Source organism: Schistocerca americana, chromosome 2 (genome assembly GCF_021461395.2).
Source record: "Schistocerca americana isolate TAMUIC-IGC-003095 chromosome 2, iqSchAmer2.1, whole genome shotgun sequence".
Classification (NCBI taxonomy): Eukaryota; Metazoa; Arthropoda; class Insecta; order Orthoptera; family Acrididae; genus Schistocerca; species Schistocerca americana.
This window is the reverse complement of record NC_060120.1, coordinates 900338737-900357917: the sequence shown is the minus strand read 5'-3', so window position 1 is coordinate 900357917 and position 19181 is coordinate 900338737. Positions and strand designations below refer to the sequence as shown.

Sequence of the window (19181 nt, the reverse complement as noted above, 5' to 3'; positions counted from 1 at the left end):
CTATCTTGCCTGGTTTTGGGTTTTGAAGAACAGTGGGCTACCATTCCTCCATAGACATTCACACTCGTCATGGATCGTGTCCCCAGTAGATTTTTAGCCGTGAAAGTGGCAAGGACGGAGACACCGTGTATTAATGTACATCAGTAGGTGTCCAGGTACTTTTGAGCATCTAGGTCTGTATACTTCCTGCTATTTCCCACTTGTAACGTAAACGATAAGTCACAGGGTTGTATTTATGTTATTACTGCTTTGTTATAAGATAATCTACACACCCATCCACCAGTACACCCAACCACCCATTCACCCACCTACACGCTCACCAATCTACCCACCCACCCACACACACACACACCCATCTATATAGCAAATAAACGTTAATACCATTCATTTTTAACTAATCTCTTTTATATGGAATTACCAGAGAGCAGGAATCGAATTTCGCCAGTCTCTTGATTCTTGTATTATTCATCTTCGTATGTCCATGTTGACTTCCGAATATGTCATTGTTCTGTTTTTGGGTCATCAGTTTTCTGACTGGTTTGATGCGGCCCGCTACGAATTCCTCTCCTGTGTTAACCTCATCATTGTTATCGTCCGAATATCTGTCTTTTGCGGCCCTTGCTTAGCCTGACAGAACTGTCCAGTGTAGAGGTGTAGTTAAGCTGCAATGGTACGGGGTACTGGACTGTGATGGAAGCAGGTAAATGTAATACGTAAGATATGGGATGTTCATTAAATAACTTCAATACTAATTCTTAAATGACCATGACCACTTAATATATAAGCTATATTTAAAAATTAAACATAAAAAATTTGTTTCACTGGCCAAAGCTATTCAGTGGACATATCATCGAAAATGTTTGCTAAATACAGCACTTTGTGTCAGGTAAATTTTGTAGTAATTGCAAAGTAAATGTATGCAGAAACAGAAATCTTGCGAGCACAAATAAACGCTCTTTAAAATATTTCTTAGCTACGAACACCACATGCTCTGCAGCTGGAACTATCTTCTTCTGTAACATTAGTTTGCGTTTCGACGTTGTTTTTACTAAATTTTGCGAAAGTAAAAATGTTCATCCATAGTGACTGGAATGCTCTTTAAACCGTCACAGCTAAAGGTCAATAATTAAAGGCGCATGGAGGGTAGTATCAAGGAAAAGAGAGTAGTTTGGGAAACGACAAAAAGGGCAACATTAAGAGTAAGGACGCGATGTTGCAAGCCGCTGCAACGTAAAAAAAAAAAAAAAAGAAAAATCGTTATGTTTACTGAGAGCAATAAACTGACATTATCGCATCTAACAAGCAATATCGACTTTACCGTGAGTGACTGGTAGGCCAGATCTGCCATTAATTAACACACTGCTATAATCATTAGTGAGCCAACCCTCAGTGCGACCTTCAAGTAACGAAGATGTACAAGATTGAAACCTACAGCATACCGCCTACTATAAAAGCTTACCCCAGAGCACCTTTAGTTGTACACGGACAAGTAGATATTGTTCTCATCAGCTGACATAGCAGCGGAGTCGTAAGATAGTGATTAATTTCATTTGATTCCTACTTCAATATTGACCTTCTGCTGGTGATGGGCCGCCGTCGCTTCCTCTGTGCATAGCATAATTTGGATGCGGCATGAAGGGCCATGCAGTCAGTACATCGTTCTCCCGGCTGTTGTCATCTTTCTAAGAGCCAATACCTCTCGTCTAAATAACTCCTCATTCGGCCTCGCGCACCTTCGTGCTCCATACTCCACTTCTGCCAAAGAGGTAGCGTGTACTGCGAACGAACCTGATAGCTCCGCGTGGCAGTGAGACATGCTGACAGCTCAGCTTCGGAAGCGGAGAAATAAACATGTTGTTATTGGAAATACAAGGTTGTCTGTCGAGCATAAACAGAGGTGTATATCATTCTCTTGTTAGTAGCATTGTCTTGCCACACAAGATCTGCCATTCGTTTCATCTTCTATACTGCCACTACTAATCATAAAACTGTAAAACCATTCTATCTGCCTATCTGTCTGTTTGAACGCGCTACTCTCCAAAACTTCCGGACTAATTTTGATTAGATTTCGACAAGGAACTTTCGCCTAGCTCGGGGTAACGTATAGGCTTTACTTCGTCAAAAACGGATCACAAAAAATAGTTACCGTGATTTAAAGTTTTATCTAAATCCGTCGTGTCAGACTCTTTGTCAGTCTGAACAAGCTACCTCGATAACTACTTGGCGAATTTTCATGGCGTTTTGAAACGTAACGCGAGCATCGCTTAGGACACCATATAGGCTTTATTTCATCAAACTCGGAACCCGAAAATAAAAGATTCGTAATTTAAAATTTTAAGAGTCTGCTCAGCTTGCTAACTGGGATGTTTCCCTTAGTGACGGCGTAGTACATCATAATCCCAACAGAAGCACGGTTAGGTTCGCAGTACACCAAAGAACCAGTAAATGGCGTTGTTAGAGTTTATAGCTTAGTGACAGAAGACCTACGAAAGAGTGAGTGAGAGGCAAGGGGTTCCTCTTATCACCCATCACGATGAGAACAGAAAATTATAACATCCACGTTGTTGTTCCTGGATCACGCTAAACGTAGTTTGTAACCAGGCACTGAAACGACTAACTATATTGTACCGTTCAATAAAAATTTGCAACGCTAAAGTATATTTCGAACATAAACACCAACCGTTAGAACGCGAAACTTTAAATCTACTGTCCGCAGCTCGTGGTCGTGCGGTAGCGTTCTTGATTCCCACGCCCGGGTTCCCGGGTTCGATTCCCGGCGGGGTCAGGGATTTTCTCTGCCTCGTGATGACTGGGTGTTGTGTAATGTCCTTAGGTTAGTTAGGTTTAAGAAGTTCTAGGGGACTGATGGCCATAGATGTTAGCTCCCATAGTGCTCAGAGCCATTTGAACCATTTTTTAAATTTGCTAAGTGCTAATGGTGGAGATGCTCGTGGATATGGAATGGGAGAAAACGAAAATACGGAACACATTTTTTGTATAAGAACTAATCTGCTTACTGTAATATCCATTCCACTGGCCTCAAGGATGGTAGTCGCAGCAGACACAGAATATGTCAAACATGTCGAAATACATTTTCACCTAAAACTTAGTACTCGTACCGTCAGAAACGTGCACAACGAATGACAAATAAATCTTTTAGCTAAATACAATGAAATGAAAAGAATTTACAAAGTTTACTAACACTGTTTGTTTTAGTAAACTTAGATGTGCGAGGGGTGACTATCACACTCTCATTACATACTCGTCTGCTAAAAATTTTGTTGGTACTATAGATGAAGTTAGTCGCTAATAACTTCACCATGCCGTTCTTTATTACTAGTTGAACATTTTGTGATTGTTAACAGGTTAATGAAAAAGTGTCTTCCTCAGTAGTGGGCACCCTTATAAAAATAAGTAAATGACTCACTTTTAATTTACATCGCTTTTATTCATTATACTGATGTTGTGAAACGGGGTATTGGCTCGAAAAATGGAAATGTCATTCATCTCAAAATTTAATAAGAAGCAAATATACAGAGAAGCAATAGTTGAGTGTAGCAACATTTAAAAGAGGTTACTGAACCATGTTCGCATAATCTCTGCACAAATCAAATATACACGTTATTATTTGGGACTGTAGGATGCAAGTACATAAAAGATAAAACTTTTTGTTTTATTGTTGCGTCACCTACGCCACGTAAAGTACAAATTTCAAATAAAATTTCAGAAGTATTATGCAGTGCCTCATATGATTATGGACTATATTAATGACACTCTGGTACTGCAATTATTCAAATAGGCATAAAGGTGCTACAGAACTTATTTACATGATAACAGACATCTGGAGCTTATTCTTTGTAGCAGATGTCTTCCCTACATTTCATTGACAGTTATGGAAAGGTTTGTAATAACAATTCTCCCTGAAGATATTAGAAGCAGTTCTAAATATTTTCATGTGCTGTTTCACTTTTCCGGCTGTGATGAAACCTGCTGTGATGTCTCGGCACGACTGCAAGCACTGGTAAGTAATAAAGAGAATGTATATGTTGCTCCTGGAAAATGGTGCCTTCAGTAATCAAAGCCAGTTGGACGGATGATTATTTCATGAACCTGAAACAAAAATAAAATTGCTTGAGTAAAATTAGTTGAAATAAAAACGAAAACAGAAATTGTAAGCTGATGGTCTAAGGGTTTGTTCATATTAACGCCTGACGCGAAAGTACACAGGGTGTTGGTTTTATCCTGAGACAACTAAATATCTCGAAAAACATTGTACGAAAAAAATGTTCTACATGAAAAGTTAATATCAGTAAAAGGGAAAAACAAAACTAAAACACTACACCACAGTGGTACGACCAGAATGTTCATATAGATCTGATGCCTAATGATGAACTATAAGATGGACAAACCAAAGGTACGGGAAAGAAGGATTATTAGAAAAATAATGGGTGCAATTAAAACAGTAGATGGTTGGAAAATAAGAAGTAATGAGGAGATCTACAAAAATATAGAGAAAATATCTGAAGTAATGGCCAAACGAAGATTAATCTTTCTCGGACACTCTACCGAATGGATGGAAATAGACTAAAAAAACAAATACTCTTATATTTCTGGAAGAAGAAATAGACAATAGCATGGATTACAGAAGTAAGGAAAGATCTAGAAAGAAACAACATCAAAGAATCAGAGGTAGCGGAAAGAAATCGTTTTAAAAATAAAATATCTGAATTTAGAAGGCTTTCAAAGCAGAAGAAATCAAAAATCTGGAACAGCATGGACGGAAGAAAGGAATAGACTTCATGGGGAGAAAATGTGGGAATACTGAAAAAATAGTAAAAAACAAATGAAAAAGAGGAACTGAAGTTGTTAACTTGATCTTAGTTGGTCAGTACGATTGTAAAAAAAAAGGGGGGGCACCTAATCACTGCTCCTGCGTGGGCCTGATAAACTTAGTATTTTCAAATGTGAACACCCCTTTTTATTGCATATTCGGATTCTATGCAAAAACTACGTATGGTTTACTCTAACTATTGTTTTCCACCTTTGTGCTCTAACGGTTGGTGCTTCTGTTCGATATTTACTTTAGTGCTGCAAATTTAATTGCATAGTACACAATGGTTAGCCGTTTCAATACCTAGTTAGAAACAACGTTTAGCGTGCTTCAGGAACAACAACATGGATGTTCCCATCGGGATGGTTCATACCGGTGAGTTCCCTTGCCTCTCACAATTGGGGTGTTGATTTCGGTGAGTTCCCTTGTCTCTTACCACTGGAGAATTAGTTTTCGGTGAGTATCCGTGGCATGTGCTTCTGTCACTATCACTTCATGGACATTTTACCTCATTGCAATGGTTGCGGTTTGTATTCCGCCGGTACCGCGTAACGGCCAGCGCGAGAGTCACGATGGTTGGTTGGAAATACACACTGAAATCAGTCACCCTGACGTCGAGGTTTCCGGGGCGTCCAACGAAACCAAGCATGCCGATGGTTTGGGGACTCACCACAACCAACCCCGCAGGGGACAGAAAACCGCATTACCATACAAGTAAGTTACATGCCAGAAATGTGAATGTCTAGGCATATTATTTGTACAGTACATTTGTACCGTACATTTGCAACACTCAAGTAACGTTTGAACAACAATCAACCTTTAGAAAACAACGGTTTACATTTACATCGTAAATGAAATGTAAAATCAAATGTGTCGGTTCTTAATTGCAAAAACAGGCACACTTGATATCTATCGGTTACAGCGCCATCTACCACGAATGGAAAACAATGTTTTGAGCAAACAGTACGTATTTTTTTTGGCGTAAAATCCGAAGATGCAATAAAAGGAGGTCTCCTCATTTGAAAATACAAAGTTGACCTTGCCCACGCAAGAGGGGTGGTTAGGAGGTGGCCAGTTGTAGCAAAGGCAGATGTTCCCTTTACTTAGTTTATGCTACAGCAAAGAATATATGCAATCTGGATAACAAAATGGCTCTTGCTGCACTCTAAATTGTAGATTCGACCGATAAATTGCGTAGGGTTTGACGTGGATAAAAAAAATCGGAAGAGTAGGTTTCTGACATTCAAATGACAGGGAACAATATAATCCCAGCATCAACGAAGAGCGTATGGCAAACCATTCTTAAGGCTGAGAATAAAGCTGGATAGAGGTATATGAAGAGGGTCTTGAAGTAGAACGTACAAGAAGGCTGTAACATTGCACGGGTGTTGAACGCTAATACAAAGAGCTCTTAACCAAAAGGAGGCTGAAGCACCGGGAAGCTTATCAGTTCTAACTAGATGTCCGGTGGATGCCCCAAGAACTGTAGCAAACAAAACTAAATCATCAGCTATCTTTTCCAAACTGAAGAAATAAGATGGGACATTAATAACTGTTTATGAATCTTCAGCCAAACTACTACCCCCGCCCCCGATGACAACGTCGTTGAAAATAAGGAACAGCAGCGCAGATTACGGACAGAAATGGACGCTTCTTACAGAAAGCACGGAGTGATTATCTCGTTTACCGTGTAGGTCATATGTGTCACAGTAATAAAATAGAATAGAAAACGGAAGGCGTCAGGTTCAAATGGCTCTGACCACTATGGGACTTAACTTCTGAGTTCATCAGTCCCCTAGAACTTAGAATTACTTAAACCTAACTAACCTAAGGACATCACACACATCCATGCCCGACACAGGATTCGACCCTGTGACCGTAGCGGTCGGGCGGTTCCAGACTGTAGCGCCCAGAACCGCTCTGCCACACCGGCTGGCTGCAGTCAAATATTGGTATTATAGTGCCCGCATTACTGAACGTACTTTTGAAGAATTTAATAACTGAACTTTATTTCTTCTGCTTTCAGTGTCAAAGTCAGACTGATCCACGAGAATTGGATAGAAGTTATGGAGCCGTTTATTGACTCTGGAAACGACGGCAACTTCCTAGGATTTGCTGACATATCGTTAGCTAGGATCTGACTGTTAGACTTACTGCAGGCTTCACACATAACCCATATTCCTTTTTTGGCCATATAACAGCCATACACTGATATGACAAAAGTCATAGAGTGCCTTCTAATATCGTGTCGGACCTCCTTTACCCCGATGTAGTGCAGTGACTCGACATGGAATGAACTCAACAAGCCGTTGGAAGTCCCCTGCAGAAATATTAAGCCATATTGCCGCTTATAGCTGCCAATAAATTCGAAAGTGTTGCGGGTGCAGGATTTTGTGTACGAACTGACCTCTCGATTATGTCGCATAAATGTTCGCTGGGATTCATGCTGAGCGATCTGGATGGCAAAATCATTCGCTCGATATCTCCAGAACATTCCTCAAATCAGCCACGCACAGTTGTGGCCTGGTGACATGGCGTTTCGTTGTTTGGAAACGTGAAGTCCATCCATGACTGCAAATTGTCTCCAAGCAGTCGAACATAACCATTTCCCTTCAACGATCAGTTCAGTTGGACCGAGGATACAGTCCATTCCATGTAAACAGCACACAACATTACGGAGCCACCAACAGATTACATACTGCCTTCTTGGTAACTTGGGTGCATGGCTTCGTGGGGTCTACGTCAAACTCGAATTCTACCATCAGATCTTACCAACTGGAATAAGGACTTATCTGACCAGGCCACGGTTTTTCAGTCGCCTAGGGTCCCCAGGAGAAGCACGCAGGTGCTATCGTGCCGTTAGCAGGGGCACTTGCGTCGCTTGTCTGCTGCCATAACCCATTAACGCCACATTTCGCCGCACTGTCCTAACGGATACGTTCGTCGTACGTCCCACATTGATTTCTGCGGTTATTTCACCAAGTGTTGCTGGCCTGTTTACACTGACAAACCTACGCAAACGTCGCTGCTCTTGGTCGTTAAGTGAAGGCCGTCGGCCACATCGTTGTCCAAGGTGATATGTTATATCTGAAATTTGATATTGCCATCACACTCTTGACACTGTGAATCTGGGCCTATTTAATCCCCTAACGATTTTCGAAATGGAATGTCCCATGCTTCTAGCTCCAACTACCAATGTGCGTTCAAAGTCTGTTAGTTCCCGTCGTGCGGCCCTAATCAGGTCGGAAACTTTTCACATGAGTCACCTGAGTACAAATTACTGCTCTGCTTTTTTTTTTCTTCTTTATTGAATTTCAATTCCCCCCCCCCCCCCCCGAAGGGGGCGGGCTGGCAGCAGCTTAGTATGCCGCTCTTCAGCCTACAGACTTTGTTAGAAAGATGAAGAGAATAAATAATAAAAACAGGCGATAAAATCGGAGACATAAAGAGTAAAATGGCGAAAAGAAATCGTGGAACTTAAAACAAAGAACAGAGGGATGATGACGCTAAGAAAATACATACAAAGCAGACAGGTAAAACAATAGACAGACAATTGAAAAAACACGGCGACAGTCTGGTTTCTGTTCGCAAAAGACATAAAATTCACACTCAGCGACAGCATGGTTTCTGTTCGCAACACGAAAAAGACGAACAACATTGAACAGTCACTGGAACACTGCACTAAAAAGTTGGCAAATGTGACATACCACAGCGGAGAACAGGTGCGGGGAAACTGGACAGATGATGGGAAAATAAAAAAGGGGGGGAGCCGGGAAAGGAGCTGATGGAGAATGAGGACCCATAAGAGGGGTGGGGGGCGCTGGGCAGACGCGACAGGGAGTGGGGTAGGCAGAGGAGGGGAATACAAAAGGACTCGGCGGTTGGGGGGGGGGGGGGGGACTGCTCTGCCAATGCACTACCCTTTTATACCTTGAGTATGCGACACTACCGCCATCTGTGTATGTGCATGTCGCTACCCCGTGACTTTGTCACCTCAGTGTATACTTACTAAATGAATGAGGCATTTATCCACCCTGAGACTGTTATTTATTTAAACTTTTCTTTCGTTTCATAATCGGTTTCGGCTTTTTAAGCCATTGCGCACTAGTCATCTGTACAGAAAAGCACACTATATTTACGCTACAAAATGGAAAACACAATGGTGTGAAAGTAAATTAGCGGAAATAAAGTTATCTACAAATCTTGAAATATTTATAAAATTGGCAATGTCTTCACGTTTAGTGTTTCCATTCGTTTTTTGCTTACAAAAACGTAGATGCGCTTGATGTTTTGGCAGTTAATTTATGCACATCAGGTGGCACACGTGTAAAGATGTACTGCTGTCCAAAGAATAAAAGTAAGGGCAGTGTAACAGTTTCAGAGATTTAGTCATCAATATTCATTCATAAAAACAAAATAATTTTAAAGATGTAGCAAATGAGATGTTCGAAAATTTAAAATTTTACTAAACATGCATAATTTTTCCTGTTAATGAAGAAACTATGAATGATTAATCCTAACTGTTACTGTGGGAACAATGAATGAGACTGCCATTTTGTTTTTGATTAGCTGTAAACAGCATACCATTAAAATTGTGCAGATACTTTGCGTTTCTTAGTTCAGTTTTTTCGTTGATAAGTTATCTGGTTGATTTTTACAACCAAACATCTCTATTTCGTATAGAATATTCATTTTTCTCTACTTCTTTGCATGATGAAGGATTTGGAGTTCAGCGGCAATATTTCAGCAAGTTTCTTTGCAGGGTGTAAGATGCATCATGAATGCACTTGGATTATGTGTTTAGTGATTCCTCTCTTTAGAATAACGTCATTGGTGGCTGACTGTTGCTTAATGTCCCATTTCTGTTTCTGCATTTCTTTAATTATTCCTGCTTCGAAATCGTTCACATTGCCAAAGTTTCAAGGATTTTAATTTCTTTGTTAATATGATCTTCGTCAAGATGAAGATTTCTCATTCTGCATAATACTGCGTGAAATTATGCTTTCTATGGATTGCTGTATGGCATGATGTTACTGATTAATGTGTGTTCAGTTGTGGTTAATGAAAAGTTCCGGATTTGAGCATTGAAACCTTTTGTTTTATTGTGACATCCACTAAATTGGTACTGATATTTACTTTGACTTCACTGATGAATCCGACCTTATCATGCTTACCATTTAGTTGTGAATGTGTCTTAGCAATGTCCTCCTCTGTACCGTTCAGCAGGCCTAGGGTGTCATCGACCTGTTTATAGTAAATGACTTTGTCAACTATCTGTTTAGATTTCTCAAAAAAATTCCTTACTTTGGCTTATAAATATGTCTGCCAAGGTTCCTACCTTGCAGCTGTCCATGACTAAAGTATCTGGTTGTGAGCATATTTTGAAAGCTGAAGTAGTTATAAGAAAGAGTTAGTTCCAACAACTGAATAAGGTCGCAGATTTTCCCTGGACATATTTTCTTGTACTTAATTATTCTCAATTATATCTGTGATTTTTTTGAATAGGAATATTTTTGCATACATAAGTAATATTAATAGAAACTAGATTGCTGTTGTTAGGAATGCTTGTATTTTTGATTTGGTCGATTAATTCTTGCGTATTTTACGGTGGATAATTTTTTGAGTAAATAACTGAGATTTTGCATAAAATACATTAAATGCTATCACACTATTAACAGTAAGTCAGATAGACCGATGATTTTCATGAATTTTTGGTTGTGTGCATAACGTTGCAGCTCTGGGATTCATAATCATGCATTCTCTTACTTCTTGTTCTGTCAAAAGGAAATTGCATTTTAAGTGCTTTTTCTGTACAGATTATCACTAGACAATGGTTTAAAAAACGAAACCAGTTGTGAAACGTAAGAAAAATTAAATAACTAACAGCATTAGCAGCTGTTTTGCCAAACAGGTATCTTCAAGTCGTACAGGTTAATTTCTGTCTTTTGCAACTGTACTGAAAGTCTTATTAAGAACAGATGCGTTACGTTTTATTCTAAAGCATCTACTGCAGTCAGGTTTTTGTTGTTGTTTATTTCATTCTTCTTCTACTTCTTCCACTTGTATGGGTTGAGTTTTTGCAAATAGTACTTTCACAGCCCTAAATATATTCACGTTTCTGTGTTGAGAAGTATCAATGTCCTCTCTCCATTTCGTGTGTGTTGTTTTGCTATTCAGTAGCTATTGAAAACCAAACACACGAAATAGCAAGAGGACGGTGATCCTTCTCAACACAGAAACGTGAATATATTTAGTGCTGTTTGCAAAACTCCAACCAATAGACGTGGAGGAAGAAGAAGAAGAAGAATGAAGTGAACAACAAAAAGCCTGACCACTGATGATGCTTTAGAATAAAATTAAACGCATCTGGTCTTAATGATTGTTGTTGCAAAAGATGGAAATTAACCTATTCAACTTGAAAATACCCAACTGGTAAAAAACTGTGTCCTGCTGTGTGAAGAAGTCCATAACTGCCTGCTGCACATCCTCGTCTGAGAGGAATCATCGACCCTTCAAGGCCTTTTCAAGGGATCAGAGTTGTGATAATCGCATGGGGAGAGATTAGAACTATAGGACAGTGCTCGAGTGTCTGTCACTTGAGTTGGCATAACTTCTGATCTCTCCCAGATCAACCAGCGCCCTGTCCAGTTGCAACCAGCATGTAACTTGGCACACCATTCCACAATGGTGGTGTTCGACAAACATGCTGTCCCATAGACATTCTCCATTCTCCAATGGTGTCTAACAGCGTTGGTCCCTCAGCAGCTAAGAAAAGAATAACAGCATGTTGGTCCTGCTTGGACACATTCAGTAATAACACCGCCATAGTTCACATTTCCACATTTTCTGTGCGCACATTGTAAAGACATGAATGTCACACTAATCCCTCACCTACATGTTGTTGCCTATACATCAGTCGTGCTACGTTGCATGTACACTGCAACAACGCCCTCAAACAGGAACATTTTGATCTTCCCTTGTATAAGCTAAGAGAATTTATGATTATAAGGTGTGACATTGTGTGGCAACAGAGAATTCCAGCCACTGTGATGGCAACTCACCTAGTGGCTTAGTATTTTTCCTAGTGTCCTAGGCACACGTTCTATTCTCCGATTCACCTATGGATGTAATGTACTTCTTAATTTACGAATATGCAACAGACAATGAAGGTCTTTCATTGATTCTGACGAAAAATTGGTGCCATAATCTGCAGTTAACATTTCCACAACACCAGACTTCAGCAATCAGTTAGTCAGCCTGTGCCACTGTGTCAGCCTGCTGATTCGAGATAGCTATTGTTTCCACATAAAGAGAAAACTGAGCCAATGTAGCCATAATACAGCGATTCCACCGGTGTTTGCTACAAGGCCCTAAAATGTACATGCCAATCACTTCAAAAGACTTACTAAATTCCAGTGACCTTTGCAGAGGAATATGCTGAGTCCATTGTTACGCTGTATATAGTGTTTCGAAATTTATTTCACATCCTCTGTACGCATATGGCTCCAGTAATGCTCAGCTACATGCCATTCGACGATTCTTCAAACCCATGGCCAGACATCATATGATAATGTGCTCATTTATGATAGGCTGGAGAAGACCCAATCTGGGTGACCCCTCTCTAAACACTGGCAGTGTCTGGTATAGGAATTGTTCATAGACCAACAGCTAGTGGAAATGGTGCCTGGTTGTAGATGAGGTTGCGTGGCCCACCTCACAGTGATGGCGGTTGTGGTGCATTTCTCGGCATCGAGAGTAGTTGAAGACAGATACCGCTAGGTCCAGAGGATGAGTATTTATTTCAGGTTTGCTCAGCTTGTTATGACTGGGCCATGCCTCTGGTCATAGTGGTGGAGGTGGCACAGCATCAGGGTATGCCATGAGGTAACCTCACACACCACTGTTATGGGCTGGTGTCTTGAATAATGCTGTCTTAACATTATTCTGGGCCTTACAGTGGAATTTCACACACGGCATGTTGTTCCACCTCGCCACAGATGGAAATCTGATGTGGAAAATGTTGGCACAACAGCAGGAAGAGCTGTATAAGCTGCAATCTCTCTGATTTTAACTTCATGGTTTTTCTCGCAAAATATACGTAATAGGAAGCAAAATATTAGTTGACTCTTCTAGGAATGCATACGCTCAGAACATTAACAGTAAACCAATCTATGATGCAGAACATCTCTATTGCATTGTCTGCCACTGAAGTTGGCTGTATATCACTGCGATGTTTATACGCTTACTAAATGAATCTGTAAAGAAACACTCTAGTCTTGTTTAGATCTTCTCTGTTTCTACTATCAGTCCTATCTGGTGCTGATCCCAGGCTAATGAGTAATGTTCAAGTACTGTTCGAACGAGGGTTTTGTAAACTAACACCTTTGTGGCTGGATTACTCTTCGTGAAGATTTTCCAGTGACTCTCAGTCTGGAACCTAACTCACCTGTGGTTAGTTTTACGAGGACGCTTCATATTAAATCGCGCTGTAGGCTTTCTCCGAGATATTTTATCGATATGACTGCTTCCAGTGATCGTTATGAAATCGTGTAATCAAACAATAATGGATCTTCCTTCCTGTTTATGTGTAATGTGTTACATTTGTTTATATGAGGGTCAACTGCCAATCCATTCACCAAGTGTCGATCCTCTACAGGTCTTCCCGCATTTCTCTACAGTTTTCTTGCGTTGAGAGTTCTCTGCGTACAACAGCATGATCCTATAATACTCCCTTGGGTTGCATGCGAAGTTAGTCTTACGTGTGAAGATTTCTCTCCGTTGAGAATGACATGTTGCATTCTAGAAACGCTTCAATCCAATCATACAGCTGGCCTGTTAATCTATACGCTCATAGTTTGTCCATTAGACGGCAGCACGGAAATGTGTCGAAAGCCTTCCTGGGCGTCTGTATGTACTGCTTTCTGGGTCCCATGGACGAACAGACTGCGCTTCGTTTCACACGATAGTTGCTTTAGGAACCCATTTTGATTCCTACGAATGAGATTTTCGGTTTCTTAAAATGTCGTAGTATGCGAGTATTAGCAGTCACTATATTGCGTTAGCTACAAAGCTAATGTAAAAGAATTTGGCCCTCACTACCCACCATTACAAAATAAATAAAGAAACAAAGGATTTACTGTACTGTCGACAACGAGGTAATTAGAGACAGAGCAGAAGTTCTGTGTGGCGAAGAGTTTCCAAGGAACCATTCTGGCGTTTGCGTTACGCGATTTCTGGAAAGCATAAGTCTGGATGGGTGGTTGGAAGTCTGAACTGGTATCCTCCCGAAGGCGAATCCACTGTATTACCATGTTGCCACCTCACTTGATGCGCCACATGCAAGTTTAAATGTGTACTTTTATCTTTTAACCATTTCGTACTCTTTTAAAAATGTGTTATATACCCTTCCAAATATTGTACATACTTGTTTTCTGTGTAAAACTATTCGTTTTACTACCATAAACCATGGACCCTGTGGAGTCGGGGTGACACGCGTGCATCGACAAAGTAGATAGTCGTACCGAAGGTATAACCACAACGGAGGCATGTTTGTTGAGGTGCTGGTCTGATCTATTGTTCCTGATCTGGCCTTGTAACATTAGCCAACATGGTCTTGCTACACTGGTACTGCGAACGGCTGAAACAAATGGAAATTACAGCCGTTATTTCTCGCGAGGAAATGCAGTTCCGGTGTATGGTGAAATGATGAAGGTATCTTCTTGTGTAAAATACCGTTGAGGTAAAACAGTCCCCCATTCGGATCTTTGGACGAGAACTACTTAGCAGAATGTTGTGACTAGGAAAAAGAAAGAGACCAACGTTCTGCAGATCGGAGCGTGGTATGTTAGATCCCTTAATCGGACAGGTAGGCTAGGAAGTTTGAAAGGGGACATGGAAAACTTCAAGTTACATCTACAGAGAATCAGTAAAATGCGGTGGCGGAAAGAACAGGACTTCTGGTCTGGTGAGTACAGGGTTAAAAATACAAAATCAAGTAGGTGCATTGCAGCAGTAGGTATAATAGTGAATAAGAGAATAGGAATAAGAGTAAGCACTATGAAGAGCCTAGGCAAGCAATCTCATAGCCAAAACAGACACGAAGACAAAACCCATCACATTAATACAAGCCAAGTAGCTCCACATATGAGGACATCGAAATAATGTGTGAGAAGATAAAAGAAATTATTCAGATAGTTAAGGGAGACCAAAATTCAGTTGTTATGAGGGAGAGGAATTTGACTGCAGAAACAGGAAGAGAAGGAAAAGTAGTAGGGAACAAGGACTGGGGAGAAAAGAACGAAAGAGGAAGCCGCCTGGTACAGTTTAGTCGTCGCTCATACTTCGTTTAATAATCATGAAAGAATCCTGTGTATGAAAAGAGACCTGGATACACCGGCAAGTTTCAAATAGATTATAAGGCAGTAAGACATAGATTCCGAAACCAAATACTGAACCGCAAAACGATTTCCGGTTCAGATTTGAACTCTGACCATAATTTATTGGTAATTAATTGCAGATCAAAACTGAAAACATTGCAGAAAGGTAGGAAGTTAAGGTTATGGGACGCTGATAAGTTGAAAGAATCAGATGATCTTGAGATTTTCAGAGGGAGCATTATGCAACGATTGACTGAAACGGGGCAAGCGAATAGAACTGAAAACGAATGGGTAGCTTTGAGAGATGAAACAATGACGGCAGAGGTTGAAATACGAAAAAAGCGTAAGGGCCAATAGCAATCCATGCACACCACAAAATACATTGCATTTAACTGATGAAAGAATGAAACATAGAAATTCAGCAAATCAAGCATGAGATTATAACGTCTAAAAATGAGACTCGCAAGACGTCAGAAATGGCAAAGTAGAAATGGCTACAAGAAAAATGCAAGGATGTAGAAGCATTCATATCTATAAGAAAGCTACATGCCGTTTACGGGAACATTAAAGAGGCCTTTGGAGAGAAAAGAAGAAACAGTATCAACATAAAGAGCTCAGATGGCAAGCCAGTACTGAGCAAAGTAGGGGAAGCTGAAAGAACATCATAGAAAGGCTACACAAGGGAAATGAATATGAAGGTAATATTACATAGTGGAAAGAGGAAGTAGATGAAGGTGAATTGGCAGATATGATACTGTGAGAAGAATCTGAGAGACAGTTGAAAGAGCTAACTCGAAACAAGGCCTCTGGAGCAGATTATATTCCCTCAGAATTATTACGGTCGTTAGGAGAACATAACATGATAAAACTATTCTACCTGATATGCGTGATATATGATAAGAGAAATACATTGACTTCTAGGAGAATGTAATAATTCTAATTCCAGGTCATAACAAGCATGACTATTACGGAATCGTCAGTTTAATAGCTCTTGACTGCAAAATACTGACACGAATTATGGAAAGCTGGTCGAAGCAGGCCTCGCATAAGATCAGATTGGGTTCTGGCGAAATGAAAGAACACGAAAGTCAACACTGACCTTACAAAGTACATTGAGGAAAGACAAACCGGCATTTACAGCATTTATGGATTTAGAGGCAGTTTTTGACAATGGCGGTATACACTTTTTGAAATCTACTGGTATAAGATACGAGAAGCAAAAATTTCTTTTCAACTTGTGCGGAAACCACACTGCAAGTACAAGAGTCGAAGGTTGTGAAGGAGAAGCAGTGGTTGTGAAGGGAGTGATGAAAACCTCTGATGTCTGAGCATTGAGAGAGCACTGAAGGAACCCAACGAGAAATATGTAAAGAGAATTGAAGTTCAGGGAGAAGAAATAAATGAGGTTTATTGACTATATTGTAATTCTGCCAGAGGCAGCAAAGGACTTGGAAGAGTGTCGCTTGGAATGGATAAGTGCCTTGTGGCTAGAGATGAACATGAACGAAAGTGAGACGATGGTATGGAATGTAGTCGGATTAAATCAGGTTATTTTGATACAATGAGATGAGGAAATGAGAGATTATAGTAGGTGATCAGTTATGCTATTTGGTCCGCAAAATAATTGGCGACGGTCGAAGTAGAGAGGATCTAATATGCAGACTGGTAGTAGCAAGAAAAGCACTTTCAGAAAAAAGGGAAATTCGTTAACCTGTGTGTTAGGAAGCTTTCCCTGAGGGTATTTGTCTGGAATGTACCCTTGTACAGATGTGAAACATGGATAACATGCAGTTCAGACAAGAAGAGAACAGAAACTTCTAAAATGTGTGCTACAGAAGAATTCTGAAAATTACATTCTTATATTTAATAACTAATGAGGAGGTACTGAATTGAATTGGAGAAGAAAGAAATTTACGGCACAACTTGACTAAAAGAAGAGAACTGCTGATGGAGCACATCCTTTGGTATCAAGGAATCGCCATGACATTTTATGAATGGGGAGGAGAGGTGGGAGGGGGAGGGGGAGGAAATTGTAGATAGAGACTAAAGCTTGAATACAATAGCCTAGTGCAAACAGGTTGCAGTAGCTATGCTGGTATAAAGAGAGCTACATCAAACCATTTTTCCGCCTCAAGAACACCAGGGGGTTTAACACATTACGTGCTTTGATAGTGTATATAGATACGATTTCTGTTCGTCACACACTATTCTATTGTAAAACTTCTTGTAAAAGATGTAGTTACCTGTACTCGAGGATGCTGGGACAACATGTAAACAACAGCACCTGCAACGTCTTCTGGTTCCATACACGGGAATATATCGTATATCTTCTCGCTAGCGATTGCCGTTCTCGTAAGTCCCGGAGAAATCTCCTGCGAGTAATAAACGAAAGTCAAAAGTTACACTTTTAGTTATCAAAGTTCAAACGCAAAATCTCAGAAATAAATGTTGAGCGTAAATGCCTATCAGAGCTCTGCAAGGCGATAGCCTCGGTAAAGCGTGATGGAACTATGCAACCGTGAACCTAGCAAATTTAAGGCATCAACATAAAAATGAACAACTCTTAAGAAATTGAATTGTGAGTTATTAAAATTTACTCCTAACATAACTGTTCATTAAGACTCTTATGTATGTGATCAGCACGACACAGAAAATGTATTATTCGCAAACGACTTACGTATCACTTCATATCAACACATCGTTAAATGCTGAACACGAAAGTAAGGAAGTGTGTCGCAGACAAGATTATCGAGTCTGAAATTTATGTTTTAGCTTATTGCTTGAAATTAAACTGTCGCGGAAAGAAAAGAGGAAGAGATTTTTTTTCCTTTTTTGCTACCAGTCAAATTCAAATGTTCAAGATCATAATGAGCTTACCGTTCTGTGAGTAACACATTCTGAATTTATGATTGATAACATAACTGATACTTCAGGTTGAGAGTGAGCGCGCGCTGTAAACATAAGCGAACATTTGTCTCTTATAGATTTATCGTTCGCCTGTGAAAACATCGGAAGAAAGAAATTTGAAAGTAGGAAACACTATCGACGTGAAACGCTGACTACTCAAATGTTCAAATGTGTGTGAAATCTTATGGGACTCAATTGCTAAGGTCATCAGTCCCTAAGACTACACACTAATTAACCTAAATTATCCTAAGGACAAACTCACACACCCATGCCCGAGGGAGGACTCGAACCTCCGCCGGGACCAGCCGCATAGTCCATGCGCTGACTACTCTTTGGATGCTTAGACTTGGTTGTGGTGAGTGTAAGAACTGTAGAAACATTTAGGATGTACTTGAAGCTAAGTACAATTTTTACCTAGAACCTGGATTTCATGGTATCTTCAGCAGACAATTAAAAAAAATTGGAATTCACTTCCATCACACTGGTGAGGTTGATTCGTGATTCGAATGGAAGGTGTCACAGTAACCCACATGCTCAGTACCTTTTATGTACAAGGATATTTCATAAAGTAAGTTACACCTTATTGTTGTTGTTGTTGTGGTCTTCAGTCCTGAGACTGGTTTGATGCAGCTCTCCATGCTACTCTATCCTGTGCAAGCTTCTTCATCTCCCAGTACCTACTGCAACCTACGTCCTTCTGAATCTGCTCTGATGCCTCAGAACATGTCCTACCAACCGATCCCTTCTTCTGGTCAAGTTGTGCCACAAACTTCTCTTCTCCCCAATCCTATTCAATACTTCCTCATTAGTTATGTGATCTACCCATCTAATCTTCAGCATTCTTCTGTAGCACCACATTTCAAAAGCTTCTATTCTCTTCTTGTCCAAACTATTTATCGTCCATGTTTCACTTCCATACATGGCTACACTCCATATAAATACTTTCAGAAATGACTTCCTGACACTTAAATCTATACTCAATGTAAACAAATTTCTCTTCTTCAGAAACGCTTTCCTTGCCATTGCCAGTCTACATTTTATATCCTCTCTACTTCGACCATCATCAG

General features: G+C 40.2%; 1 protein-coding gene across 1 annotated transcript in view; it reads right to left on the bottom strand.

The window, feature by feature from the left end:
- Window positions 1-3659: 3659 nt before the first annotated feature.
- LOC124595885 (dehydrogenase/reductase SDR family member 11-like) overlaps window positions 3660-19181 on the bottom strand; it is a 45074-nt gene continuing 29552 nt past the window's right edge. The window contains exons 5-6 of the mRNA XM_047134793.1: window positions 17451-17579; window positions 3660-4110 (exon numbers count right to left, since the gene is read on the bottom strand). Coding sequence (XP_046990749.1) covers window positions 4069-4110; window positions 17451-17579 — 171 coding nt within the window. The 3' untranslated portion in view covers window positions 3660-4068. The remainder of the gene's footprint in view (window positions 4111-17450; window positions 17580-19181) is intronic.